At 45.1% G+C, this 27,063-nt stretch overlaps 2 protein-coding genes and 1 non-coding gene across 5 annotated transcripts in view; all 3 read right to left on the bottom strand.

Annotated features, from left to right (window-relative positions):
- Nucleotides 1-289: 289 nt before the first annotated feature.
- On the bottom strand, nucleotides 290-12,383 carry RBP7 (retinol binding protein 7). The gene is made up of 4 exons (XM_019746676.3): nucleotides 12,036-12,383; nucleotides 3,838-4,016; nucleotides 3,618-3,719; nucleotides 290-531 (listed from the first exon to the last, which is right to left on the bottom strand). The coding sequence occupies exons 1-4, from the start codon at nucleotides 12,106-12,108 to the stop codon at nucleotides 481-483; spliced, it is 405 nt and encodes a 134-aa protein (XP_019602235.1). The 5' UTR covers nucleotides 12,109-12,383; the 3' UTR covers nucleotides 290-480.
- Nucleotides 12,384-19,915: 7,532 nt separating this feature from the next.
- Nucleotides 19,916-27,063, bottom strand: part of NMNAT1 (nicotinamide nucleotide adenylyltransferase 1) — a 20,005-nt gene continuing 12,857 nt past the window's right edge. For all 3 annotated transcript variants that reach the window (XM_019746730.3, XM_074334080.2, XM_074334081.2), the window contains exons 3-6: nucleotides 26,238-26,394; nucleotides 24,928-25,111; nucleotides 22,085-22,224; nucleotides 19,916-21,751 (exon numbers count right to left, since the gene is read on the bottom strand). In XM_019746730.3, coding sequence (XP_019602289.3) covers nucleotides 21,351-21,751; nucleotides 22,085-22,224; nucleotides 24,928-25,111; nucleotides 26,238-26,394 — 882 coding nt within the window. In that variant the 3' untranslated portion in view covers nucleotides 19,916-21,350. The remainder of the gene's footprint in view (nucleotides 21,752-22,084; nucleotides 22,225-24,927; nucleotides 25,112-26,237; nucleotides 26,395-27,063) is intronic.
- On the bottom strand, nucleotides 24,276-24,349 carry TRNAM-CAU (transfer RNA methionine (anticodon CAU)). The gene has a single exon. It is a non-coding gene; the product is annotated as a tRNA-Met (tRNA).

Raw genomic sequence — 27,063 nt, 5'->3', positions numbered from 1 at the left:
CTAGAATGCTTCCTGATGCTTCCTGCTTACCTGTGTTTCATGTCTCAGCTTACAGATCACGTCCACTACCCACACCTCGGCCACCACTTGCCCATCCCCCAAAGTCAGGCTTGCCCCTCCCGCGCTCTCACAGCTCCGTGTACTTATCACCGCTGTTCAGACTGCTTGTTTCATCCATTTTCCCCACCAGCCCTTGAAGGCAGGAATTACATCTTATTCATTGGTATGGCCAGCATATACCAAACATTTCTTAAAATAATGGGATATGCTAAATTTTAGAAGGAAAAAGTCAGAGTTGTTGGACAGGTTTATTGAGGCGGAGCCATTTTCCCACAATGCAATGCTTTTGCATACAGGCTGTGTGACATCTCTCTGACCACAAGGCCTATCACCAAATCAGGACAGATTGACATCTGTTCATTCTGGAATGTAATTCAGCATTGAGATGCAGCCACACGTGGCTCTGTTGCTGGCTATGGATCAGGCTCTCCGGAACGTCTGCTTGCACACTTGGCCTTCACAGAACATTTCCTAGGGATCAGGAGGAAGGGAAGGAGAAAGAAGATGACTTGGCATGTGGTTTATTATTAGACACTTCTGACACCAATTGTGTGGGGTTTTAACTCCTGGCACCAAATATATACCATCTTTTCGAACCTCACTTCTATAACTCTGATACCAGCTGGGTGTCCAGCAAGTCAACTTAATTCTGACACAAACAACCAGAGTTAGCGCCGACCCCAAGGTTAAGGGCTCACTGCCCCCACTGCCGATGTCCATTGTAAGTCCCAGGCCACCTACACTTCTGACCAACCAACTATAAATTGGGGGTTTCTGTGACCCCCCTGCTCAGGTTCAATAATTTGCTACAATGGCTCACAGAACTCAGGAACACTCTTCACTTACATGTATAGGTGTCATACGGGGTCTGAGCTCCCGCTCCCCACATAAGAACGCAGGATATGGTGAAGCCAAAAAGGAACACCAATGGAGCCATAATAGGGGAGTCATACCACTATATTCTTGCTGGCAGCTGGGTTGGAGATACAAAAGCAAACATTCACCAATACCCCAACAAGGGGGTCTTCCTGCACCCCAGTCTCGCTGGCAACCCGGGCAAGACACATGAAGTAGGATCCACACGATCCGCAATCTGCCATCCGGTTCTCTGGCTGCCAACCAACCAACCAACGTAGCCACGGCAGTTATATCAGTGGCTAATTGGCTAACTGGTTATAGCTGGTGACCATGTACTACCCGAGCCAGCACCCTTCCACGTGAGGCCGAGAGCCTGGAAACTGCTCTCTGGGACTCTGTCCCCACAACAGGTTTTTATAAAGGCTACAAGCCAGGAACAGATGCATAGGAGAGGTCCTGGGGCAGGGCTGTGGGGAGCTTCCGTGTCCTCCCCAGAAAGGCCACCCTCCCAGCACTTCAACATTTTTACCCACCCAGACGCTCTCTGAACTCTGTCACTTAGCAGTGTTTATGGAGGTCTCATTACATAGGCATGATTGATTAAACCACTGGCTGTTGGTGATTAACTCAATCTCCAGTCTCTCTCCTCTCCCCAGAGGTTGGGGGCCAAGCTAAAAGTTCCAACCCTCTGATTTTTCTGGGGATCGGTCCCCATCCTGAAGCTATCTGGGGGACCCCAGTCATCTTTCACCTCATTAGCGTACAGAAGACCCTCTTATCATGCTGGAGATGCCAAGGGTTTTAGGAACCAGATACAAAGACCAAATATTTATTTTTTTATTATGTCACAGCCTGTAAGGATTATCCCGCGAGTATCGTCAGAGCAAGGGTCCTTCCACGCTCTGCTTGGGAAGAGTTCCCGGATATGTCAAAAGAGGATAAATGCAATTTGAACATGACTTCTCACAGCCAACTAATCTAAATCCTCAAACATATTTGTATTTTCTTTGCAGTTCCCTATTACGTTTTTGTGATGACCAGTTTCTTAACTTTGTTTTTATTGTCAGAAGAGGGTGAGATTTGTCAATCTAGAATCAAAACATTTTTAATGCCTGTCACGCGGGGTGTCATGAGGGGTCTCTGGTCCCGCTCCCCGCATAAGAACACAGGATATGGTGAGACCAAAAAGGAACACTCACGGAGCCATAGATAGGGGAGTCATATTCTCGCTGGTGGCTGGGTTGGAGCTACATGATCCGCAGCCTGCCGTCCACTTCTCTGTCAACCAACCCCACCCGCTAACTGCAATCCGCGCTTGCTAGCTTAGCCACAGCAGTTATACCAGTTGCCAATAGCTAACTGGTTACAGCTGATGGCCAGCGAGTCACAGCTGATGGCCATCTACTACCCGAGCCAGCACCTTTCCACATGAGGCCGAGAGCCTGGAAACTGCTCTCTGGGACTCTGTCCCCACAATACCTCTACTCAAAGACTCCTCAGACCCTCATATTCCACCATTCCCAACTTTAGGATAAATGCTCTAATTTTGTTCATGGATCTCACCTAGATTTTACCATATACGTTGAGGCAAAAAAAAAAAAAGGCATCAAGTTGAAAGCACACATTCTTGTCAACCTAGATTTGATTCTCCTCTCTTCAGCCTTGGGGAATTTCAAAATCTCAATTCCTTCATTTGTAAATGGGAAAAATAGTGTCCCTTTTATAGGATTGTTTTGAAGACTGAGTGAGATAATGCACTCAAAGGATTTCTTTAGCACAATAATTGGACATAAAATCATCACTTGAAAGATGTAAGCCATCAGAACATATGTGGCAGGAAGGAATTGTCATTTAAAAAAGCCATGATGAAGCCTTGAGGTACAATTTTATACCTTCAAGATTATATTTAGAAATTATTGATTAGGTTGAGCCATAATTTGTATGTTCATGAAGTGCTGGTGGCATGGGAAACTGATAGGCCCTTTTGGAAGTAAGGCAACAAAGTAGCAGAGGCAATGGTGTGTGTCCCTGCACCGCATTGATCCCCTCTGCGAATTCTTCCCAAGGGAATAAATCCATGGATGCAAAAAGCTCCATGCATGAGAATTTAAGCAATAGCAGAAAACACCCTGAAACAATACTCCTAGATGCGTTTAACTCTTTCACTGTATTAATTAATTTCTAGGTTTTTTTGAAATGTGTCAGAAATCCACAAAAACCAAAAAGTTGATATTTGACTATTTTATGCATTTAATAACAATTTGAGCTGCTTTGTATATAAATGACATTATTTTTATGTATAAAAATTTCCTGTTGTTATTCATTCTTGAAAGACACAAAAATATAGAAAAATGTACATCTGCTTTCCTAAACTTCCTTTCTGGAAGTTTCTATCCGCGGATGGAAACATTCATTTGGATACAGCCAACCATCGCGGCCAAAGGGTTAAGAAAATGTTTTACTAAAAGGAGAGTTATTAACCTGATGGAATATTATGCAGCCAGTTTGCTACTTGTTATACTATTCAGTTAATACATGATGACTTCAACAGGAAAATTATTTAGGGACCTGGGATATGTTTTTATGTTAAGTGAAAAGACAAGACTGTTTTGTCTTGTCTGGTGAGGGGTCCCTGTTTAACATGTTCTTCAATACCACGTCTTCTCATCAAAAAATCAAGAACAAAATGTGGCAAGTACCAGGTGGAGTTCATCCCCTTCAATCCAGTGGGTCCAGCCTCTGTTCTTCTTTTCCCCATTCTGGACACAGGTGAGTCTGTCATTGTCCCAGGTGACCACGCTCTGCATAAACGAGAGGAGAGAAAATGTTGGTTTGTTCTGGCAGGATCCTCAGTTACTACGAAGTAGAATGCCAATCACTTTGCATAATTAGAGCCTATGCTATTATTTTAATTTTTACCTTGCATTTTCTGTTATCCAGGCCTTTGTTATCTTCATCAAATTCTTCTCCAACTTTAAATTTAACAAGGTAGTTCCTTAGGCTGCTGTACGTGTGGATGGTAAAAGAATCCCCGTCTTGCTCAATCACTTTCTGTGGCTTCAGCAAGTTGGCTATCTTACGAGTGGCAAAGTCAATACCTTAAAAATAATTTGTAAAAAAGAAAAGAAATCTCAACATTCACTTGAGACGCAAAAGCTAAGAATTTGGCAGCTGTCCTCAGAAGCATTGCATTTGATTGCAGGTGTTTCTTTTACAACTTCAATGTCATTTGCTGCTGAAATTGCATCGATAGGGAAAGCTTTCCTGGCAAACCTCCACACAGAGGCTGATTAAAAAGCTTGAGCAGCTTTCAGAGAAGATTCAGGCTGTGTGTGCCTTAGGTAATGGACTGGAAGCCGGGCATGGCAGAAGCAGTTCTGGGGATGCCCCCAGAGGTTGACAAGAGGACCAGGAAGCCGAGGGGACAGGGTTCAAGCCCCCAACCCAACCTCAGTCACAGCAGCTCTGTCTTTTTCTGTTTTATGTATTTACACTTCGAATTAAGACAGCATTTGAACAGTTTCTGAACAAAAACTATGGGCATAAAAGCCCTAAAAAAATTACTGACATGCATATAATACTATCCATTTAGAAACCTTGAATAAGCTTTAGAAAAGAGTCAGACACGGAAACAAGGGATGCTGAGGAGATCAGGGTTTTGGTAGGGACAGTGGATTTGAATCCCAGTTCCCATTTAGTAGCTTAGAGCTAGAGGTAAGGGTTGCTATTTTAAAGTCAGCAGGTGACATTTCAGCCAGGAGCTGAAGGAGGTAAAGGAGTGGACCATGCAGACTTCTGGGGAAAAAACTGTAAGGCAGAGGCCACAGGGAGCCCAAAGACTCCAAGGAAGGGTGTGCCAGGAGCCTGGGGTGGCTGGAGCAGAATGAGGGAGAAAGAGGAGGAAGGAAAGGAGCTAGAGGTGAGATGTGGGGAAACCATAAGGACCAGCGGGCTTTAACTCAGAGAAAGAAGCAGTCAGATGGGGGCCACTGGAATGTTTACAGCAAAGGACGTGATCTAATTGTCAGGCAGCCGTGGACAAATCTATGAGCCACAGGGCATGGTTCTCCCATTTAGGGCTGTCCTCTCATTAAATAAAGTTCCAGAAATCCTCATTTGAGAGACTTACACACCTCGTTGCTGTTAGCTGTGAAGGACAGACTACCTTCTCATGTTCGCAATGGGATTAAAGTGACCAACCAGACAAGATGGTTCACACCTTGTAGGATCAGTAAGGGGGTCCTTCCTGCCTAGAGCTTTGCTGTGGGGTCCAGCAGGGACTCCCAAATCCCAGGCTAGCTCCTCCAAACTTTAAACCCCAAGCAAACTTTCTTCTTTATCCCAAGGACAAGTTGCCTTTCTTCTCCTTGCAGTTTGGCAGAAGCCAGGAGAGAGCGATGTCAGAGCCATGTTTGGGGAGATGTAGGATCAGTTCTAATCAAAAAGGAGTAATTCCCCTCAAAAGAGATGCTGGCTGGGGTGCATCACGAGGTGCGTTCTCTGATTACTGATTCGAATCTTATCACTGCTAACAGGCATTCACCTCATTTCTACTTTTAAAAAAAGAGGCCACCGTTTATTTTTCCTAACCAATACAGCTTAAAGCTCTAAGTCGTGGATGTAGTCCCTGATTTTTTAATTGATTGTATTTTCCTTCTATGTAGACAAAAAGCATAAAAATTTAAAATAAATTGTATATTCAAGTAAATTAGTGATATGCAAGATCGTTCGCTTAATTCTTAAGATAAAATTTAATATTTATAGTATTAGGTAAATAGCCATTCTAGTGCTAACCGTAAGACTTAAGTACTTAGCACTTAAACAAACTAGATCTAAGGTTTCAACAGAGTTACTGGGTTTTCAGAACATTATTTTGAATTAAACTGGTCTCCCAGGTTCTAGTCTGTGCAAAAGAAAAGGACGCAAAGTTAACCCTAAATTCTGAATAATTCTAAAACTCCATGGCTCCCTTATTATTTAGGTCAATGTTATAACAGTGCCTCCAAACAGGCAAAGAATTTGCAGACTTCCTGATTATTCAGATAATTTGACCCTACAAATCCTGTAACTGCCTTTTTAACTTACAAGCCCTGCTTTTTGTGCTCAAGAAATATATTTCCAGGCATACCTCGGAGGTATTGTGGGTTCAGTTCACATCACCCCAATAAAGCGAGTCGTATCCTTTTGCCACTGGAGGATCTTGTCTTCAATTTGTAAAAAACACAACATCTGGGTAACACAATAAAGCTTCAAAGGGCAATAAAATGAGGTGTGCCCGTAGGGCGTCATACTGTCCTACCTCCTTATTACATGCTGGTAGTTTAAGTTGGTGACCACTTAATACCTAGAATTAAAGTTTCCCACTTTCTATCTTTATGCAAAGAATAGCCTTTTCTCCCTGAACTTATTCAATCACATCCTACTCTTGTATGATGTCTTCCATCATTTACTTTTTCCTACTTGAAGTTAAATTTATTAAACGTGTAGTGTGTGCAAAGCCCTAGGGCAGGGAAGGCTACCCACCTCTGACTGGAAGGGGAAATCCCAGACCGCAGGCACTTTCTGTGCTTTTTTCCCTTCCCCAAAGCCCCTAACACACCGGAAGTGCCTAAAGGGTATTTGTAAATGGATTTAAGCTGCAGAAGATTCGTGGAGCCTGTTGAACAGTAAATTTAAGGAAAGACACACTTTCTAATAGCTGTGGCACTACCTCTCTCCCGGCAAATGAAATTAATTTAAATACCTTTCACTGGAGAGGGGTAGAGAAATCAACGTTGTAAGTATGCTGTCGCTGTCCTTCAGGAACTTATAACCAAGAAGGAAGGTGAAAACAGAGTGATCTAAATCTCCCCTTAGGAAGAGAATCTGCTCCAATCAAAGGAAAACTGAAAACAATTTTCTTGAACCTAAAAAGCGCTTTATTTATTCAAGTTCTGTGCCCTAAATCTCTCCTATGTGCCATGTGCTGATTTAAAAAAAGAATCTAAATGTAAGACACTGAATAAGCACTTGGTTAACTTAAATCCTCAACTGGGACAAAGACGTCAGGCTCTGTTTTCAGCTAACAGGGAAAGATTTCCTGGTTGTAGTTCCCTTCCAGCCAATAAAAAAGATAGGAACTTTCTAGTTTTTATTACAGGAACCATCTTTATCCACCTGAAATATGTTTAAAAAACGCGTTTTAGTTCACTGTGTAAGTCATAAGCCATGGCTAAGATAGGAAAGAATGCTAACTCACAAAACGTACTTAATTCAAACAACTGAATTTATGCGAAGCGTTAATTTTTTAATGAAATATACTATTGATTGTAGGTTTTGTACTATTGTCTCCTTATACTTCAATTTTTTTGGTAATTTTTTTATTGTGGTAAAATATACCTAACAAATTTTACCATTTTACCCATTTTTAAGCATGCAATTCAGTGACATTAAGTACCTTCAGTGTTGTGCAGCCATCACCATTATCCATTTCCAAAATATTTTTAATCATCCCAAACAGAAATTCTGTACCTGATGGGGTTCAGGACACACCACCCCAAAATAGGGCACCTTGGTATACTGACTATTTTAAGCTGAAGAAGTTTGAGAAATGGCGAGTGCAGGAAGGTCTCTCTGACCTTCCCCTGAAGGTCATGGGACCCTTATGAGAGATGCCCTCCCTATAACAAGAAAGGATCATCCTTGCCCCTGAAAATGAGGGACGCAGAGAGGAATCCAAGCAGATCTTGCGGAGTTTTAAGTTTGCTTGTTATTTTTCAGTTCTAGAATTTCCATGTGTTTCTTTTTCAACTCTGCCAATGTTACTTTTTATAGACTCCTGTTCCCTGCCAAAATGAAGCTCAGTAAAACTGCTTTATAATCTAGTTCTGATAATCCCAGTATCTGGAGACCCTGTTTCTGTTCTTTATTTCTATTGATTCTTACTATTGGCGTCTTTTTTTATTTCTTAACAACTTTATTGGGGTATACTTAATAAACAAAAACTGTACATACTATATACCATGTTTCCCCGAAAATAAGACCTAACCGGAAAATAGGTCGTGGCATGATTTTTCAGGATGCTTCTAATATAAAATAAGCTCTAATGCGTATTTTGGAACAAAAATTAATATAAGACCCGGTCTTATTTTCAGGGGCAGCTTTTCAGAGTCCAAACCCAAAGTAGGTGTTTGCACGGTCTCTACCCTTGACTGACTCAGGGTTCCAACCTTCGGCCCCCTAATTCCGTGAAGCTCCCACAATTGTAGCTTAGCCTCACAAACACCCTGAAGGTAAGAGCCACCCGAAGTGCTGGGTTCATCTCCCTGGAGTCATTTTCTCTCCCAGACTTCAGCCTGATGGTTCTTTATTAGTTTGGTAGCTCTCTCCCTTCCCTAAGAAGTTTTTTTAAATATATATATATATATATATATATATATATATATATATATATATATATATATATATATTTGGGCTAGTTTAATTTAGCTGTCTTCAAGGAAAGAGTTAGTACAAATAGTTTGCCATTACCAGAAGCGGAAGTCCTCATGAAGGGTCTGAATATTTCTGTGTAAATTGGCATTCGAACATACATGACTAAGAACGATACGTTTTATAGTATTTATATCCTGCAAGGTGTCTCATTGATGACTTGATATATCAAAGAGCAGCACTTCTTAAATTTTAATTTGCAGCCAAATCACCTGAGAAATCTGGTTATGTAGATTCTGATCCCACAGATCCGGAATCTGGGGTGAGACACAAGTGTCCCATTCTAAGAAGCTCCTGCTGGTCCTTGAGTAACACGATCCTAGAGTCACCTGGTCCCAAGCCCCTTATTTGCCCAGGGGAAAATGGGTGACTCTGCAGTGTGTTCTTTATCCATGAAGACAGAAGAGAGTGGTTGCCACACAAACAGCAATGTGTGCCAAGTGATTTTTCTTCCCAGCTTGTTGGCAACTGGCAATAGGTTTTAAGGCTGATTTCAGCTACTGTATAAAATGCTAAGAGACCCCTGGGTTTGTAATTTAGATGCTCTTAGAATATCAGATCTGATCCCATCACCTCCCTTAACAAGTGGGGAAACTAAAGGAACTCAGAGGTTACGTGGCTTTGATTCTATTGCCACCAATCTTGTGCTAGCTATCTGGGTTTCCAGTTTGGTGCTCTGTTATACTAAGTAGCTTCTATTCCAGAAATCCTCAGTATATTTGTATTTCTTTTGGAAAACAGATCCCAAGTAAGTGTTGTCTGGATTCAGTATCTTTCTGGAACCTGGACCAAAAGTAAGAAAAGGAATTGTGAGGCAGGATATTGGCTCAACACTATATGGCTTAATCCTTTGTGAAATGAGTTGGATAATAAAGTAATGTAAATAAATAAATAGCCTCCAGGACGTAATACAGTGGCAGGTAATTGATAAGTCGCTATTGGAATCATGGGGGGGAAGTGTCAAACAAGACATCCAGGTGGAGTGTACAGAAAAGCAAGACAGTATTGGGGACAGGTGAAGGATTCTAAGACACATTTGAAAAACACTAATTAAACACTCAGAAGGCTGCTTTGCAATATGAAAGACGTAGCAAAAGATGTTTCCTCACACTTGAACTATTGACTGTCTTCACTCCCTGTTTTCTTCTCTACAGAGGTCTGCTCTCAAAGCCATGGAAATTGCTAAAAAAGGAATTCAAAGCCATCACCTCATATTTAACCCTTTCTCCTCCACACAAGGAGGCAGACACTAGCCAGAGAAACCAGGGAAGAAATGGTCCCATGTTACCACTAATTTGGGGAGGGGAGATAAGTAAAATATCAGGACTTACTGCCTTTGGGAAAATTAAGCATTAATTTCATCTTATGAATCAGAAACAGAGGAAATGAGATTGAGGGGTAGTAGAATATGCCACCCCAAAATAAGTGAGTTGGGCATATAGGTTATTTTGAATTGAAGACACCTGGGAAGAAGCAGCTAGAAGAAAAGCTCTCTGCCGTTCCCATTTGCCTAAAAACATGACATACATTTGTAAAGGTGTCCCCGTTCGTACACTCAAACCCAGGGAAAAGCCCAGAGACTCGAAGTCTATCTTCGTAAAGGGAGGAGAAGAGAAACCAAAGAAAGGGGCTGATAACCTGATAACTAATAGAGTTTATTAAGGGAAAGTTACAAACGAGGCATGTCTTGGGCAGCTGCAAGACAAAAAGCATCCCCAAAAGCCATGGCAGACACCCAAGAATTATTCAAGGTAAAGGGGGGATAGTCACGGGTAGTAATCCGTGACTATTACCAAGTGCGGAAATCATATACCTAATCAGGTCAGGACAACAGCCTGTTCCAGGAACCAGCCCGCAGTGGGAGGCAGGGCAGGGGTGCTGGTTTTTGTCACAATGAACATCAATTATGATCAGACCGTCTGGGGCCAGCTTGTGGGACTGACAGCCATCACACCCGTGGAACAGTCTCTCCACACTCCATGCCACCCTCGCCTCTGTACCCACAGACAGAAGTTAGGGAGATGACACTAGACTCTTATAAGCCTGGAGTTGGCACCCGAAGATTCTACATAATAAACTTTACTAACTAGCCCTTATTTTCCCTTAGTTCCCCCATATATTTTAGTTACTTTCCCAGGATTTGCCACCCTTTAAAACTCAAAGTCCTCTTGTCACTTCTCTACAAAATGATTACTCTTTGCTAAGATGCTATATAAGCTCGTTATCTCCTTTGAGATACTCGTCACTGAGTGCTCCTCTGTGTATTGACAACGCATATGTTAAATTTGTTTTTCTCGTGTTAATCTGTCTTTTGTTAGTCTAAGTGACAGGGTCCCAGCCAATGAAACGAAGATGGGTAGAAGAAAAAAATTTTTCCTTCCCTACAAGGTTTTCTGTCAGTCTGAATCAGATTTAGCTTGAGATGTCCCAGGCTTCCCTACTTAGTGTGAGAAAGGGAGGGGTGAATACTACCACAGGCTCAGAGATCTTAAATGCACACTGGGGCCACAGACCTTAAAAACGGCCAATTTTATGTTACGTGTATATTTACCACAACAAATTGGAACCCCCCCAATTTACAGGTGGGAAAACTGAGGTCCACTGTCAAATAAAAGGATGCAGAGCCAGAGCAGCTCCCACACTCCCATCCTGTTAACAGCTCTGGCCCATCTGTCAAAAGTGTCATTTAGGCAAAAGTGCTTGGCACATAGTAGGTGCTCAGATCCACCAAATCTGAACAATGAGACTAAGGGCAGGGCAAATTGGGGATCGGTAAGGAAGGGAGGCCTTCTACCCTCAGGGCAGGAAACAAACTCTCGAGCCCCTCTGGGAAGCAAGGGCATTGGTCAGACGCCCCCCGCCCCCAACACGACGCTGGCGCCCGCCGCGTCCCCTGCTCCGCGCCTCGCAGAACCGGCGACGGACGCGACCCTCTCCAGGCACCACTGACCTTCCTCCGGGCTGCAGTTAAGTCCCGCAGGCGGGGAGTGAGGGAAGCGGCCTCTAAGGGGCCTGGGTTTCTTGTCCCCCTCAAGTCCTCGAGGGAAGAAGGGGAAGTCAGAAAACTAAAGAATTCAAAGGTGGTTCCCGAATCTAGCGGGCACCAGAAACATCGCGGGGTGGGGCGCACGTGTGCCTGGCCGCCTCCAGGACAAGCCCCAGGAGACGCTGAGGCTGCGGGTCGGGGGCCCTGGGGGCGCCCCCGGGCTCCGGGAATCGCGGGGATGGCTGCCGGACTAGGGTCGCCCCTCCGGGCTGTGGTCCCCGAGCGCCACTGCGAGGTGGCCGGAGCCTTCTTAGCAGTCCGCGGGGGGAGCCCTGGCCGAGGGGCGGGTGGAGACGGACCGGGACAGGGGCAGGCGCACCGAGGGACAGCGGACGGGGAGGAACGACGAACGGCAGGCGGCGGAGACAGAAGCACCGGAGACGCGGGAACCGGACCGACGGCCTGACAGACTGACGGGAGACGGAAGGACGGGGTGATGGAGGTTGGACGAGGAGATGCGCTGGGGGTCGGAGGACATAAAGCGCAGACGGGGCAGTCTGCACCGGAAAACCGACGGACAGGCCGGGTCACCCTGGCCCCGACCCCGAGACGCGCGCACCGCCCCCCACGGCCCCTCCGCGGCGTGGGCCCCTCTGCCTACCTAGGGCCAGCATGTAGCCCTCGAAGTTGTCGCTGCTGTGCAGGTTCCAGGTACCACTGAAGTCGACGGGCATGGCGAGGCTTCGGGAGACACCGGCAGCAGACGGGCGGCTGCGCGCGCTCGGCCCTAAGTGCGGAGCCGGGGAGGCGGGACCTGGGCGGGACCGCGAGGCGGAGCGCGGGGAGCGTCCCACACACTTGCTCCTAGAAGCCCTCCTGGCTTCCTTCGCCGCGAGCTCCCGCTTTTGTGCTGCCGCCCTTGGAAACTCTTCAGTTTTCCTTGGGGCTTCCTCCTCCCCTCCTTTTAACTCCAAAGGAGTGTGTTCCAGGCCACACGTTTTTCTCTACGTTAATGACCAAGGGATTGCCTCCAAACTCACGATGAATTACTCTGTCAGCTGCAAATAATGTTTCAAAAAACCCAACTCTGGTGGTCTCGATAGAGGTTTGTTTTTCTTACTTATCAAGCAGTCCTGGGATAAGTGGCTGCTGGCCATCATGTGGCAACGCCATAACGCGGAAGTGGACTCTATGATTTTCCTGGCCTCTTACTGCTGCTCCTCACCTCACTGTCAAGAGTTGGCTGACCGGGCCTTGGGTCAGCTCAGTTAGCTCAGTTGGTTAGAGCTCCGTGCTCTTAACAAGGTTGCCGGTTGGATCCCCCACACGGGCCACTGTGAGCTGCGCCCTCCACAACTAGATTGAAACAACTATTTGACTTGGAGCTGATGGGTCCTGGAAAAACACACTTAATAAAAAAGAGTTGGCTGCTGGGTTTGCAGCCAGGGCATTCAAGGTGGGAGAGAAGGGAAAGCACCACCTGCCGTTATCACTTCATCAGTTTTCCACTCATTGTCCAAAACTGTGTCACATGCCACTTCTAACTGCAAGGGAGCCTGGAGAATCTAGGGTCCACATTCAGCCTTAACAGTAGAGAAAGGGAAAGGAGAAGTAGGGTGGGAATGTAGGCTGCCCTGCAACATACACACCTTCTCTATAGGCGGGCCCTGAGATTTACATGTCCATTTCCGACCCCTCCCATGGCTCTAGACTCAAATATATTAATAGCCAACATTTATTGAGTGACCATTGCATATATTAGCATCTGTCACAAAATCCTACTTCTCCAATAGTTACTTTGTTATCTCCAAGTGACGAGACAAAAACTGAGACAAAGAGAAGGTAAATAACTTGCCCAAGTTCACACGAGTACAGTTGGTGGAAGAGTTTGGATTCAAACCCAGGCAGAGTGACTCCCGAGCTCATGTGCCCCCTCTTACTGCCTATTTGGATGTCATAAAGGCATCTCAAACTTCACACATCCAAGACAGAAAACGTAAAAGTATTCTCCAGATTTCCTCATCTCTGTAAATCACACCACTAGTCAGCTGCTTCCTCAAGCCAAAAACCCAGTATATACTGTGGATTGCTCCCGTCTCTGCTCACCTGTTTCCAACCCATTAGCAATTCCTGCTGGTTCTACCATCCTAGCCCAAGCCGCTGTCATGTCTTGCCTCCTCCCTGGACTTGCTGCTTCTACTCGGATCCCATCAAACCATTCTCCACACTACAGCCAGGGCAAGCTTTTGAGAAACGTAATTCAGATCTTATCACTCCCCTGCTTAAAACCCTTCAGTGTTGTCCTATTTTTCTTAAATGGAAATTTGCAGTCTCTCTGCCATGGCTCATAAAGCCATTCCTGACTTGGCTTCTGGATACTTTTTCAACAGCACTACATTTTGACTCAAGAACTCCAGTCACAGCAGCTTTGCTGTGGTGGTGGTTCTGTGCCAGAGGTCAAACCCTTTCCTTCTTCAGAATCTTTGTATATGATGTTCCCTCTTCCTGGGATGTTTTTCTCCTGGTTTTTGCATGGTAAGCTCCTTTGGCTTCTGGTTCAAAAGTTGTCATTAGGGGTACAGTCTTTTCGAATCATTCTTTCCACGGAGAGGAATTTTCTGTAAACACTCTGGCCTCTTTCCAAACTCACTTGCTCCTCATGGAAGGGGGATGAGTTACCTGGTTGAGGGCAACCAGGGTGACCACTGATCCTGTTTTCCCTAAGACTGAAGGAGTACCCAGGACATGCAGCATTCACTGTGAAAACTGGAAAAGTTCCAGGAAAACTTGAGTGAGTTGCTTGCCATCGAACCATTTTTATCAAGTAGGCAGAGTGGATCTAACAAAAATTCTAAACACAGGGTAATTCAATTTTTTTCTTCTCCCCTTTTAACATGGACTTGAGAGTATGTCTGTTTTACAGACCGAACTTTCCCTCCGGTAGGCTGTTCCAAAGTTTAGACTGGGGGAATTAATGCATAAGTTATTATTGCCCCCTCCCAATGTAATGGTTAAATATAAAAAAATAAATTTGCTCACAAATCTGCAATTTAGGCAGGGCTCACAGGGGAGGGCTCTTTTGGACTCTGTGTGGCTACAGACGGGTAACTTGATTCCAGTTTGGAGGGCTGGAAGGAAGTCATTTCCCAAATGACTCAATCTCATGCCTGGCAAATTGGTACTGGCTGTCTGTTAGCTAGGAGCCCAGCCAGGCCTGTGGGCTGGTGGCCGGTTCCTTTCCACGTGGGCTTCTCTACCTGCTGCTTGCCTTCCCTCACGGCACGGGTGGCTGGGTTCTAAGAGGGAGTGTCCCAAGAGAAGCAGGAAGATGCTATACTATCTTGTACGATCTAGTCTCAGAAGACATAGGACATCACTTCCACCAGTCACAGGCCTGCCCAGATTCAGAGGGAGAGAACATGGACCTCATCACTCAGTGTCACATTGTAAAGAGAGCAAGTGAGATGGGAGATCTTATAAAAGCCAAATGTCTCAGAGAGCTGCCTTTTCAGGATAGCCTTGCACGTACTTCCAACATACGTTTACTCTGCATCCCATCTCTGCTTCCTACCTTCATAATGACCGTGATCCGTACACAATTATCTTCTTTTTGGTTTGTATGTTGACTACCTTTTTCATAAACATTTCAAGGGCAGAGACCACGCTCATCTCACTCACCTCTACAGCATCCCGAGAGCCAGCACAGTGCTTGGCAGGTGCTCAGTAAGTGTTTGTTGAATGGATGGCTAGAACCTTGTCTAAAGGAGGAATGCCATTTTTATTGAGCAACCAGAGTGTCGTTGCCTTGTCCGGACGAGGCTGCTGATTCTCGTCGTAACTAGAAGACACTGATTCCGTTGCTGGAGTATGACAGGCTGCTTTCAAATCCTGGAATGAGCTCTACCTTGTCACTTAATGGGCACAGAACTATGAACTCTCACCAGATTTCTGGAGCATGAAGCCTGTATAAATTCCAGATGACTAAGGGGAGAGGATATGGAGAAACCATACTTACTTCTTCTCCTTAAAATCTTATTGTTCTAAATGTTGGCCTGAAAATGAAGTCACAAAAATAACTAATGTGAGCATTTGTGCCGGCTGATATGGCTTTTGGCCAGCTTGGGCAAGGGCCATCTAGGAGGGACAGGGTTGGATTTCAGTTGAAGTGAACATAGATTGGACTTGCCCTTGAGATAAGGAGTAATTTCCTCCTCCACAATTCTGCGATCTTTCTTCTAGACCAGGACCAAAAGTTATCTCTGGAAAGGAAAGAGGGGAGACATTTGGCCAAATTTGGGCCCTTTCTTTCCTTCCATTTGATATTAGCAAAGTAAACCATAAAATTATAGCCAAGAGGAGGTCTGAAACGTGTGTACAAACACTGCCCCTCCTAGACAATAACAGATGGGCATCGATGAGGGGCACTTGTAGTAGAACCTCTCTCCTGTCACTTGATGGAGTCGGGTCCTGCCCAGCGAGAATGGTGTGGACATGGCAGTGAACTTCACACCACCCATACCTCTCCTCTCTAACGCAAGGAAACAGTGCCACCAAGGCGCTTGACCTGGATAAGTCTAAGGCTAAGCCAATCACAGAAATCCTACCTCCTTTGCCAGTGATTGGTTTTAGGGACAAGCAGGTGTAAATGAACTTGAACCAGCCCTGTGAGATAAGAGAAGTCTGATAGGGCTGTGGGGAAGATGCTTGATTTTAACAAAGAGCCTTGGGGAGCTGGCCTTTCTCCACTTCTGAACATGAATGAACAAGGGAGCCTTGCTCCTAGTGGCCATCCTACAACTCACAGGGCACCAGATTTAGGACACTGTGACCGGGAGAGCAGAGGGATGGAAGGGACCTGGGTCCTGGATGACACTGTTGATTCACTGCACTCATGAACCCTGAAACCTGCCTGCCCTCTGTCTGTACTTCTGAGTATAAACATCCTTATTGTTTAAACCACTTGGAGTTGAGCTTCCTGCCACTTGCGGTGGAAAACATCCTCACGTAGACAATAAAATCCAACTACTCTTGTCCCCTTAAGCAACTTATTTGCCTTTTTTAACCTAATGGAGGGCACAAGACAAGCTAATTGTGGTTTGGTTCTGAGCATGCTTAATTTGCTGAGGATACTTAAATGGTAAATAAAATACTTCATACACCATGAGTACTATTCTTTCAACAAGAATAGTGTGGCTGGAAACTCAGGTTTTCTGCTTTGGTGACACTGGTGCTTTGAGCTGCACTATTTTAAAGAGAAACTAAGATGGTGCTTCCATGAGCTGGGGCAAATGAAGACTCTGGGCCCCTCAACCTGGCTCTTATGTACTGCACTGCAAAGAGAAAAATGCCAGCGAGGCCACCAAAATCTGAGGATCTTTCTTACTCATTCTCACTGATTTCCCACGAAGCTCTTTTTCTTGAGACCCTGAGGCAACTTGAATAGGAATTTTTTTAAAAAACACATCCTTTTTCTCCTCTCTCTCTCTCTCTCTCTCACACACACACACATATTTCGTAACTATGTATGGTGATGGATGTTTACTAGACTTATTGTGGCGACCATTATGCAATATACAAATAACAAATCATTATGTTGTACACCTGAAACTAATATAATGTTGTATGCCAACTATACCTCAAAAAATCAAACCCCTGAAAAAAACAAAATTTTAAAAATCTTTCTTCCCTGACTATCCTGTGTCTCAGACCCTCCTGTTAGTCTCTTTAGTACAATTGTTTTGGCGAACAAATTAGTTCAAGCTTTCCTCACACGGAAGTATTTATGGATGAAATTACACATCTGGGATTTGCTTTAAAAGACTCCCACAAAACAAAAACAATGGAGGGTGTAGATGAAATAAGATTGGCAGAATGTTATGACTGAAGCTGGGTGATGGTTACGTATGGGTTCCTTTTAATATTATTACTAATTTTGTCTGTGTTCGATATTTTCGTTAATGTTTTAAAATGTAAATTTTTGTCGTTACCCCTTGGTTTGGAAAAACTCATCTGACAGCTCAACTTGATTTAGGAAACACTGCACGCTGTAGTCATGCAGACGTGGTAAGACACTCGAGGCAGAAACGGATCTGAACTCCAGAGCTGAAATTGAGGTGACAATTTCATCAGCAAGAGGAGGGAGCTCTTCCACGACGAGTCATCCAGAGAATGGGCATCTCCACCATTTTCCAGGCACCAGTGTAACCGTGCTTCATCATCACTATTAGAAACAGGTCAAAATCCTTACTGGGGGCGGCTGGTTGGCTTAGTTGGTTGGAGCATCACGCTCCTGACACCAAGGTCGCCGGTTCGATTCCCACACGGGCCAGTGAGCTGCGCCCTCCACAACTAGATTGAAACAACTACTTGACTTGGAACTGATGGGTCCTAGAAAAAGTTCCCCAATACTCCCCACCCCCCAAAAAAATCCTTACCTGGGCCCTTCCAAGCTTCCTGCCTCGTGTGCCCCCACATCTCATCCCACACAGCCTGTCGGGTTGGTGTCCTTGTGGTAGCCCATGGTGGCATGTCTGCTCTTCTCCTTGCCTCCTCTTAGGTTGTTCTTCCCTCTAAGGTTGCTGAAGTTTGCACAAAATCAAAACAGAAACAGGACTACTCGAACTTTCAGAAAACTACCAATGCTGTGTAGTGTGGGGAGCTCCGCCTGGGACCTCTCCGTCCTGGCTTCCTGTCCTGCAGAGCCCGAGGGCGCTCATTTTCAGGAAGCCTTCAGGAGGCATTCTGGAGAGTCCCCTGCTCAAAATGCAGCTTTTTCTCCATCTAACTGTAGGCAACTGGTGATAGTGTTTGGCACACATGTTAGTGTTTTAAGAAATACCTCCTGGTCACGCGGAAGGGAGAGGTGGCAGATCAGAGTGGTGAGAGGCCAGTGTGAGTGCCAACTCTCTGTCAGGTCGGTAACATTTCAGAGCTGGAAGGGGCCTCAGAGATGATGGCATTATTTTGCAGGGACTCAGGGTGTCACATGACTCCCCCAATCAGCTGACACGCCTGGCACAAGAAACCCGCCTCCCAGGCAGAAGCTTCTGCTGTCTTGCAGGCAGCAGTGCGGCAGGCTGGCCTTATGGTACTAGCACACGCGGGCCACATTTTACATCGGGGCCTTTGGGAACCACTGTGAGAACCGCAGAGGGATGGATGGCCAGTGGCATTCCAGAAACACGTGTTAAAGGAGCCCACTTCCTAAGATAGTGACTTCTGGTCTCTGAGAGAGGTGGCCCGAGGTTGGGGTAGGAAGAGAGCAGCCCTCAAACTCCGGTGTAGGCTGACCTTGGGGGACGATCCTTCCATCCGTGGTGAGATGCTCAAACGGCAGAAAAACAACTCGCAGCCTTTGATGTAAGATGAGCCATAATCATCCCTTTGGTTCAATTGCTATACTTTGATCACCAAGGAGAACCCACTCCTCTCATCTAAAAGGTGTGCTGTTCCCAGTTGTCCACGAAACAGGTAAATGAAGGCAAAAAGTCTCTCCACGTGCCGGGTGTTCAACTGAACGATGCTGCCAGTGAAGGACTTTCACGGCAAGTTTGCATGCTGCACTCAAATTATGCGATTAAACTATGCAAGGGGTAAGGATTTTCACCCAACATTAAAAACAACCAGCATCAAACAAAACACCAGGTTTACCATCCCAAACTCTAAATTCACGTTTACAAAGCAAATTATGAGAAAGGCATGGTACGGAATGAACAATGGCATATTTTGTTCTTCCTCAACGGAAGTCACAAGTTATTAATATGTGTCCCCCGCAAACTTCATTGTTCTGATTTCCATGATCCACAGGAAGCTCTGTCCTTGAGGGGACCCAGGACTATGCTGTTATACTGTGGTGTTAGCAGCATCCTTGGTACTGGGACAAAAAGCCATGCAGCTTGTTCAAGGTACAAAGTAGTTGATCCATAAATAGAACAAAGGACGTTTGTACCAGTACTGGGTCTCCCGGGAGGCTCCCCACATGCTTTACCCAGTGGGTCCTGAGGTCGATATACTCACAGCTGAGCAGGGTACGGGTACTTCTAGGTAGGAAGGCACCACAATAGAAGTTCCTAGAACTGGAACATTTCCACAGTTCATAGAACACTTCAGATGAACTAAGTGTAGTTTTCCAGAAGAAGAAATCAAAGTTAAATTCTGATAGTGTCATCCGCTTCTAGATCATTCCTTTTCAGTACTGCTCCAACGCTTAAACTCCACAAAGCTAAGGAGGGAAAAGAATGATCCTTCCTCTATCGTCTGAGATTCGAAGTTTTCATTCATTCAGCAGATAAGAGAAAAAACTACTGGGTGCCAGGCTTTGCAGCCATTCCTGTCTTCAAGAAGTTGGCCTGTTGGCTTCAGTAATAATGTCAGGAGCTGTAGAACTCACATCTGCCGACTTTATTGAACATTTTTCCTTTATTTACCTTTTCTTTGCAAACTGTGGATTCAGATCTGACTCTACAATTGCAGTTATAAATATTTTTTTCTTCTGCAGTTATAAATCCTTCATCTAGAAGCGGTATAGGGATGAAATGTAAATTGCAAAAAGGTACATTCTATTTTTATTGAAAAGTCAAGTTTAGTGCTGTTTCTATCACAGAATGATTTTCACGAACCATAGAATTATTCTTTAAAAAACTATTGCTAGTCTTTCCCCCTTACCAATTGATATAACTTCCACACGATTTTAATCAGTATCAAATCATATTAACAAGCTTGTAGTTTTAAAATAAAGCTATGACTTCATTATTTGCCAGTTCTACTCTGGTTAAAGTCCATACAAAAGGACAAGAAGAGAAAAAGTGTAAGAAAACAGACCCTTTTTCTGCTTAAATTCACAAATTCACAGATTCACTGTGGGCTGGAACAAAACAGCGGCTCTTCAGAAACTCCAGACCGTTAGACTGAGGTTGTGGCTTCCACAAGCCACTCATCAGTGCCCCGAATTCTGAGCTGGAACTGCTGGGCTGACCCAGTGGGGCATTTCTCATGTTCTTGGGGTCTCCATTCACCTTTTGATTACTGAGCTATCAATAAAGGCTCAGAGCACTGACAGTCAAAGTCTTGAATAAGACCCCTCTCATTCTCTGTGGTTCTCTGTTCCGGGGAGCATGATGTCATCTCTGAAGTTGTCCCTGAGGTAGAAAGATGGTGGATGGCCAGGTCTAGAGCATGAGCCACAGTGGGCTGTGCTAAGAGAACGTGTAAGCCGTGTACAGCAGAGGCTCTCGACCTCTGGTGGGCATCGCAAACCCCTGTGCACCATTCTGAACATTCGCGGACTTGGTCCCCCTCTCCAGCTCCAAAGGTGGAGCTCTGGGCAGGTGTGTCTTGGCAGAGCTTACTCGGCCATTCTGATGTGTGCCAGGGAGGACGGACTACTGGCCTACAGCTCCTGCCAGGCAGTCACACCTGCATTTGGCATAGCTGGAGACGACTGATCAGAGGTGTGCTCTGCTAGGTCACCATTGTAAGAATGACTTCTTTGGTCACCCTGGGTGGAGACTGCCCAGAAATAGGCATGTGTCAAATGTTAGTTCCCTTCATAACTAAAGTTAGGATTTTAAATGGACTCTGGCTTTTCACACTTTTATGTGGTAAAGCTAAGGTGTCCTTTTTGATTTCTTATTTGTAGTCAGTTTGATTGAATATTCTTCTGGTTTTAGTGCTATTAATCTCTTGTTTTAAAAATAAAGGGATTTGTACACTCTAAAAAAACCCCAGCAAAAACCACAATACTGAAAACATTCACATTAGCAACTTCTGGTAAAAAGAAAAAAAAAATACCTCTAAGGATACAGCTGTAAAAGAAAACAAAAGAGAAAAATAAACCTGATTTTCACTCACTACTGATTTTTACCCAACATTTAAGCTTTAGTTTATGAAACAGGATCACAATGCCTTTCCCCAGATACTAACACCCAGACTGGTGCGAATTCCCCAAAGGGAAGTGCAAAATTTCATGCCGGAGAACTCACAGCTTAGCGTCCGCGATGTTTCTCTGCAGAGGAGCCAGGCTAACCCCAGCATTCCTCTCCTCGCTCTCCGAGTTATACAAATTATGCTTTTCAATGTATTCCCGGACAAGCTCTGGGACCAAGTAGCGGATGCTCTGGCCCCTTCTGAGGGCTCGCCGGATTTTTGTGGACGAGATGTCATTGGTGATCCACTCGTTCACCAGGTGGATGTTGTTCTGGTGTTTCCACAGCACGTCGGATTCGTAGATGAATTTCTGAGCATCATTTCCGGCCCGCGTAACACATATGAGCCCATAGTCGCCCACGATTTTGGTGATGTCCTCACTCTTCCACAGATGGGGGACGCCGAAGGACTCCAATATATCTGTCCCACACAGCAACTTTACCTGTGGCACATCTGGGAAGGAAAAGGAAACTTCAAGGTCTGCCTTTCTAGTAACTCCCTGCATCAAAATGAATGTGTGGATATGTTTTTCCAGAAAGAAGATTTATCGTTCTTATCAGATTCAGATTCTTAAAAGAGACCTAGGACACCTCAAAAGTTAAAGACTACTGCAGGAAAAACAAGGTCAGGATGCCGTTTACTCTCCTTCCCTCCATCATAAAACTTGCGAGGGGCATTTCCCAGGCACCCACATGTATGGAACAGAAAAGGAAAACACAAAGGGGGCTTGCTCAGCTCTAGAATCTTAGCAATTCTGGTCAGTGAGTCCTGGTAAAACATACAGACCTTTTATGTTTGGCTCTAGGGATTTTTTCTGATTAAATTGTTGACTTTGTTCAGCCCACTTCCTCTTCCGTCCAGGCTTTTCCCGCACAGGTGAGTCGTGCTGGTGACAACTACCAGCCTCCAGTTTTTTTTGATGGTATCTATCAAACAACAAAGCAATAGAATATTCTTCTTTCTCACAATGCTCAACTACAAAATAGTCCCTCTATAGATGCCTAAAAGCCTTTGAGCCAATGTTAAAGGTGGGGTGATAGTGAAAACATTTAACCACAGGTACATGCGATACCCAACCAGGAGGGATGGATGCTGACAGTACACAGTACTGCCAGGTCAGAATGGATGCTGGCCAGTACCCTGTAGTCCAGGGTCCTGGATAATGGGAATGGAAAGCAAGGAAAATCCCGGGAGCACAACAGATGGCAGCTATTACTATTCTAAGCTTCATATGTCTGTCGTAACAACAAGAGTTAACGTTAATTATTTATTATGTACCAGGCACTACATTAAACCCTTTGCATTTATATGATTAAATGTTCTCAATATCCCATGTCATAAATATTATCATTATTACTATTATTATTATTATCCCCATAATAGAAAGGAAGGCTTAGAGTGCCAACTCCAGCTCCTAGCAGAGTCCCTGGGACCTGGGAGGCATTCACTAACAATCTGATTTTGTGAATATTTTGGGTATTATAAAGCAACTACATTATCGCCACCATTCCCTCAGAACTGTTTATTATCCCCATTGAAAGAGGACACTGGCTAATTTTCCCAAGGTCATTTAGCTTATAAGAAATAGCAAGGGGGGGCGGCTGGATAGCTCAGTTGGTTAGAGCGTGAGCTCTGAACAACAGGGTTGCCGGTTCGATCCCCACATGGGCCAGTGAGCTGCACCCTCCACAACTAGATTGAAGACAATGAGCTGCCGCTGAGCTGCTGCTGAGCTCCCGGGTGGCTGGATGGCTCAGTTGATTGGAGCACGAACTCTCAACAACAAGGTTGCCGGTTAGACTCCTGCATGGGATGGTGGGCTGCGCCCCCCATAACTAGATTGAAAACAACAACTAGACTTGGAGCTGAGCTACACCCTCTGCAACTAAGATTGAAAGGACAACAACTTGACTTGGGGCATGATGGGTCCTGGGAAAAAACACACTGTTCCCCAATAAAGTCCTGTTCCTCTTCCCCAACAAAATCTTTAAAAAAAGAACAGAAACCACCAGGATTTGCACCTCGGCAGTCTGGTTCTAGAGCCCACACTCTTGACCACTGAAGAGCGTGGCTAGAGCTAGTCCTGCAGATCCACAATGCCAGGGATGAGGTCCTAGAGGGGCGAGCCTGAGGCCTAAAGGGAGGCACCACACATAGGAGCTGGTATGGCTTTATTCTGGGCTGGTAGCAGGATGCCCACTGCTTTGTAACTGCCAAGTCAATCAGGTAACATGCGCTACCCTCGTGGGAGCCGACTCTGGGTCCTTCGTGTCTCTAAATCCCTTCCCTCTTGCACTGCTGAGTTGAAAATGAAATGGACAGTAGATGACTATGAAGCCAGAGAGGGTTGGGTAAGGTGAGGACGTAGGAGTCTGGTGTCTCATAGGAGACTCTCCTTCCTGTCAAGCCTGAAAATTTAAGGCCTCTTGATAAGTCTCTGTGCTAGACATCGTCTGCTGGCGCACTGTCCAATTTAACCCTAAACACATTCCCCAGAGGTCCTCGGAACAGGTCCTGGATGCAAGTGAGATTCAGCTGATGAGATTCACTAGTGAGAGATTTGGAAGGAAGAAGGGAGGCAGAGGCCATCTTTCTGCAGCTGTGAGGCCTGACACGTAACTGGACAGCATGAGCATGGTGGCCACACTACATTCCATTGCCCAGTCACCAACTTCAGGGGATTGGAACAGCTCAATGGCAGCAGTGATGGTAGCGGAGGCAGGAACAATCCTGGACTCCGACTGCCGCTGAGGAGGCATGACCTTGAATAAGCCCGGGCTCCCATCCCTCCAGCCCTTTTAACACATTTGCATAAGACCTGAGTCCCTTTCCACCTAAAACACTCACAGTGGTTTCTGTTTCCTATTTGAACCCTAACTGATAGGGTCAGAATTGGAAGGTTCAGAACTCTTAAGAATGGATATCAGAAAGCCCATTTATTTATTTATTTACTTTTTAAGGAAGGCGCAGCTCACAGTGGCCCATGCAGGGATCGAACCGGCAACCTTGGTGTTATGAGCACCACACTCTAACCAACTGAGCTAACCAGCCACCCAAAGCCCTTTTATTTTATACTCAAGACGATATTAAGTCAAAACTCGATGTTACTCACTCCGGTTTCTGAACCCTTGGACCTCTCTCAAAGGCATGAACACGAGAGATTTGTGACAACGCCCAAACGTTACCATGGAAGCAGCACACAAAAATAGGTCGGTCCCTCATCAAGCTTTAGAGCCTCTCTCCCTTAAACTGCCTGCCCCTCTTTTATGTCAAAGATGGATGACAATGACATCATCACACAAATTTGCCTTTCTCACCTGGGCCAGACAGCCCGGGCAGACCTCTCTATGTATATTCTCTATCAGAGATACCCATGGTAACAAGCATGCGAACACCTCACAACACAAGGAACGACGTAAAGGCTAAGGAGCCCCGGCCCCCGTTGCTGGGCTCCACAACCGTGTCATAACCTTACACAAGGATGGCGCAGCCTAAGCCTTTCCAGCCCTAGGACAGTTTTGTGAATCTGTACGTTCACAGATACAGGCAGCACTGAAACACGGCAAAGAGCCAGGGAAGCCCCCAACCCCTTTCCAGAGAGCGGACAACGCTGATTTCACCGTAAATACCTCAGCACCTCTGCCGTCTCTACCCAGTCCTTCTGAAGGCTTTCCCAGGTGTCCACTTCCACCCATTCGGAGTTCTTGGTGGCAAGTTCTGCCATGATAACTCGGTGATGGGCAGAGATGAGTCCTTTCTTCTTATATGCATCACCGACAGGAGAGATTATGCCTTTGATGACTCTGTATTTTCCTAGATAAAGAGTTAGAGTTGACATGAGGTGTAACAAACTAGATTTTATTCACAGGAAATATCATCATCAGTATGATTTTATAATCAAAGATCCCCCTTTTTTGAAAACAGGGATTCAGGTTCATTCATTCATCGTTGTGGTAAATAAGACATAATATAAAATTGATCATTTGAAGAGTACAGTTTAGTGGCATTAAGTACACACACTTTGTTGTGCAGCCATCACCACCATCCATCTCCAGGACTTTTTCATCTTCCCCAATGGAAACTCTGTCCCCATTAAACACTGAACCCCCCCATCCCCCTACATAGTGTAAATTGATTAATGTTGCCGAACTGCCTTGTACAAAGCCTTAATCAATTTGTATTGTCCATCTATGGTATAAATAAGAGCTCATTTCTGCCCAACCTCTGGTACTGAACACTATTAAGTTTAAAACTTTTTGTCCATGTGATAGACAAAATATATCTCATTTTTAGTTTTAGTTCCCTGATTATTAAGATTATCAGTGAGTTTGAGCACCCATCTGTCTGTCTATCAGCGTACAGCATGATCATTTACGTAACAAGACAAAATAAGTCTTGTGAATATAGGAAGGAAAAAGTTTTCTTCGACCTTCTTGGAGTCCCTGACTGGGTGTGAAAATTAAACTAAGACAGGTTAATAGGAGAAAAGCGTACACATTTATTTTAATGTAAGGTTTATAGAACACAGGAGCCTTTTATAAGGACATAAAGACCCCAGGAGACAGTAAAACCTGAGTATTGTAGCGCTAGGTTTGGTGAAGAGTGGACAGTAGTGGAGAAACACGATGGGGCAAAGGCCCTACGGTCAGTGTAGTAAATTAGGGGGAACTTAGCAAGACCCATTGGTTCAGGTTCTTCTTGGCACTCTTTGTCTTCAGATATTAGGGTGCTTCTTTCCTCCGGATATAGGGGGGCACCTCTCACTTACGAGTTTTATGACCTGCTTCAGGGGAGAAGGGTAGGGAGGAGGGTAGAGTGACCTCCTGATTCTGCCATTTCCTGCAACTCCTTCAGCTTAAAATATCCAATATGCCAAGGTGCCCTTATTTGGGGACAGTGTGTTCTGAACTCCATCCTTGCTTCCGGTTACTGTTCCTACCGGTTCCGTTCAGATAGTCCTTGGCCAGCTCAAACAACCTGAGGTGCATGTTGGTAACAGGATTAAAGGAACCACAAGCAAGGAGGACCACGTCTGTCTTCTCTGAATTTTCCATGTTAACAATTTGAGGTTGTTGATCTGACACCTCCCTTGTTGTCTACGAAAAGAAAAAGAAAATGAGTTCAGCTATAGATCTTTCAATATCCTTCTGTGTTATTTGAAATACAGACAAAAAAACAAACTATTTGCCTTCCATGGTTATGCTCCATGAATTGCAAAACTGGCCCCATTTCACTACTGTCCTTTTCAATGTGCATTAGCAGCGCTGACCCTCAGGAGGGCAATCTTCTTCCCACTCTTTGTGACTTTCCTGGCCCAAAGAATGTGGCAGGTGTGACTGCCAGTCGTGAGCCAAGGCCTTTGAGGCTTTGTACATTTCCGCTTTCCTTTGGATAAAAGCAGGCCCAGGCGAGCCAGCTGGAGGGTGACAGAACACGTGGAGGAGAGCCGGTGCTCCCGACAGCCAGCCAACCACGAGCTATGTGGCTGAGGGTACCCTCAACCAGCCAAGGCACTGCTTGCTCAGACACAAGGGCAAGCCCAGGAGAGATGAGCTGAGCCTGCTCAGATCAGCACACCCACAGCTGACCCTCGACTCCTGAGCAAAGATGACCGCTGAAGCTACGTGACTGTACTCTTGTGACAACAGTTACCTGATACAACGACAGTAACAGCTACCAAATGTAACTCCCCAGCAACCTACCCTTCAAAACAGTATTCTGCCTCTACATCAACAGGATAGGATCATATTATCACTTTCCACTGA

The sequence above is a fragment of the Rhinolophus sinicus genome, chromosome 14 (genome assembly GCF_057876585.1).
Source record: "Rhinolophus sinicus isolate RSI-liver-muscle chromosome 14, RSI-T2T, whole genome shotgun sequence".
Classification (NCBI taxonomy): domain Eukaryota; kingdom Metazoa; phylum Chordata; class Mammalia; order Chiroptera; family Rhinolophidae; genus Rhinolophus; species Rhinolophus sinicus.
This window is presented reverse-complemented; position numbering and strand designations above follow the sequence as displayed.

Bases quoted from the DNA above. Each gene is read 5' to 3' on its own strand.
- RBP7 (XM_019746676.3), bottom strand. From the start codon at position 12,108: ATGCCCGTCGACTTCAGTGGTACCTGGAACCTGCACAGCAGCGACAAC. The intron at 4,017-12,035 runs GTAGGCAGAGGG...ATTATTTTTAAG, and splicing joins GGGCTACATGCTGGCCCTAG to GTATTGACTTTGCCACTCGT. The intron at 3,720-3,837 runs GTAAAAATTAAA...TCGTTTATGCAG, and splicing joins TGGATAACAGAAAATGCAAG to AGCGTGGTCACCTGGGACAA.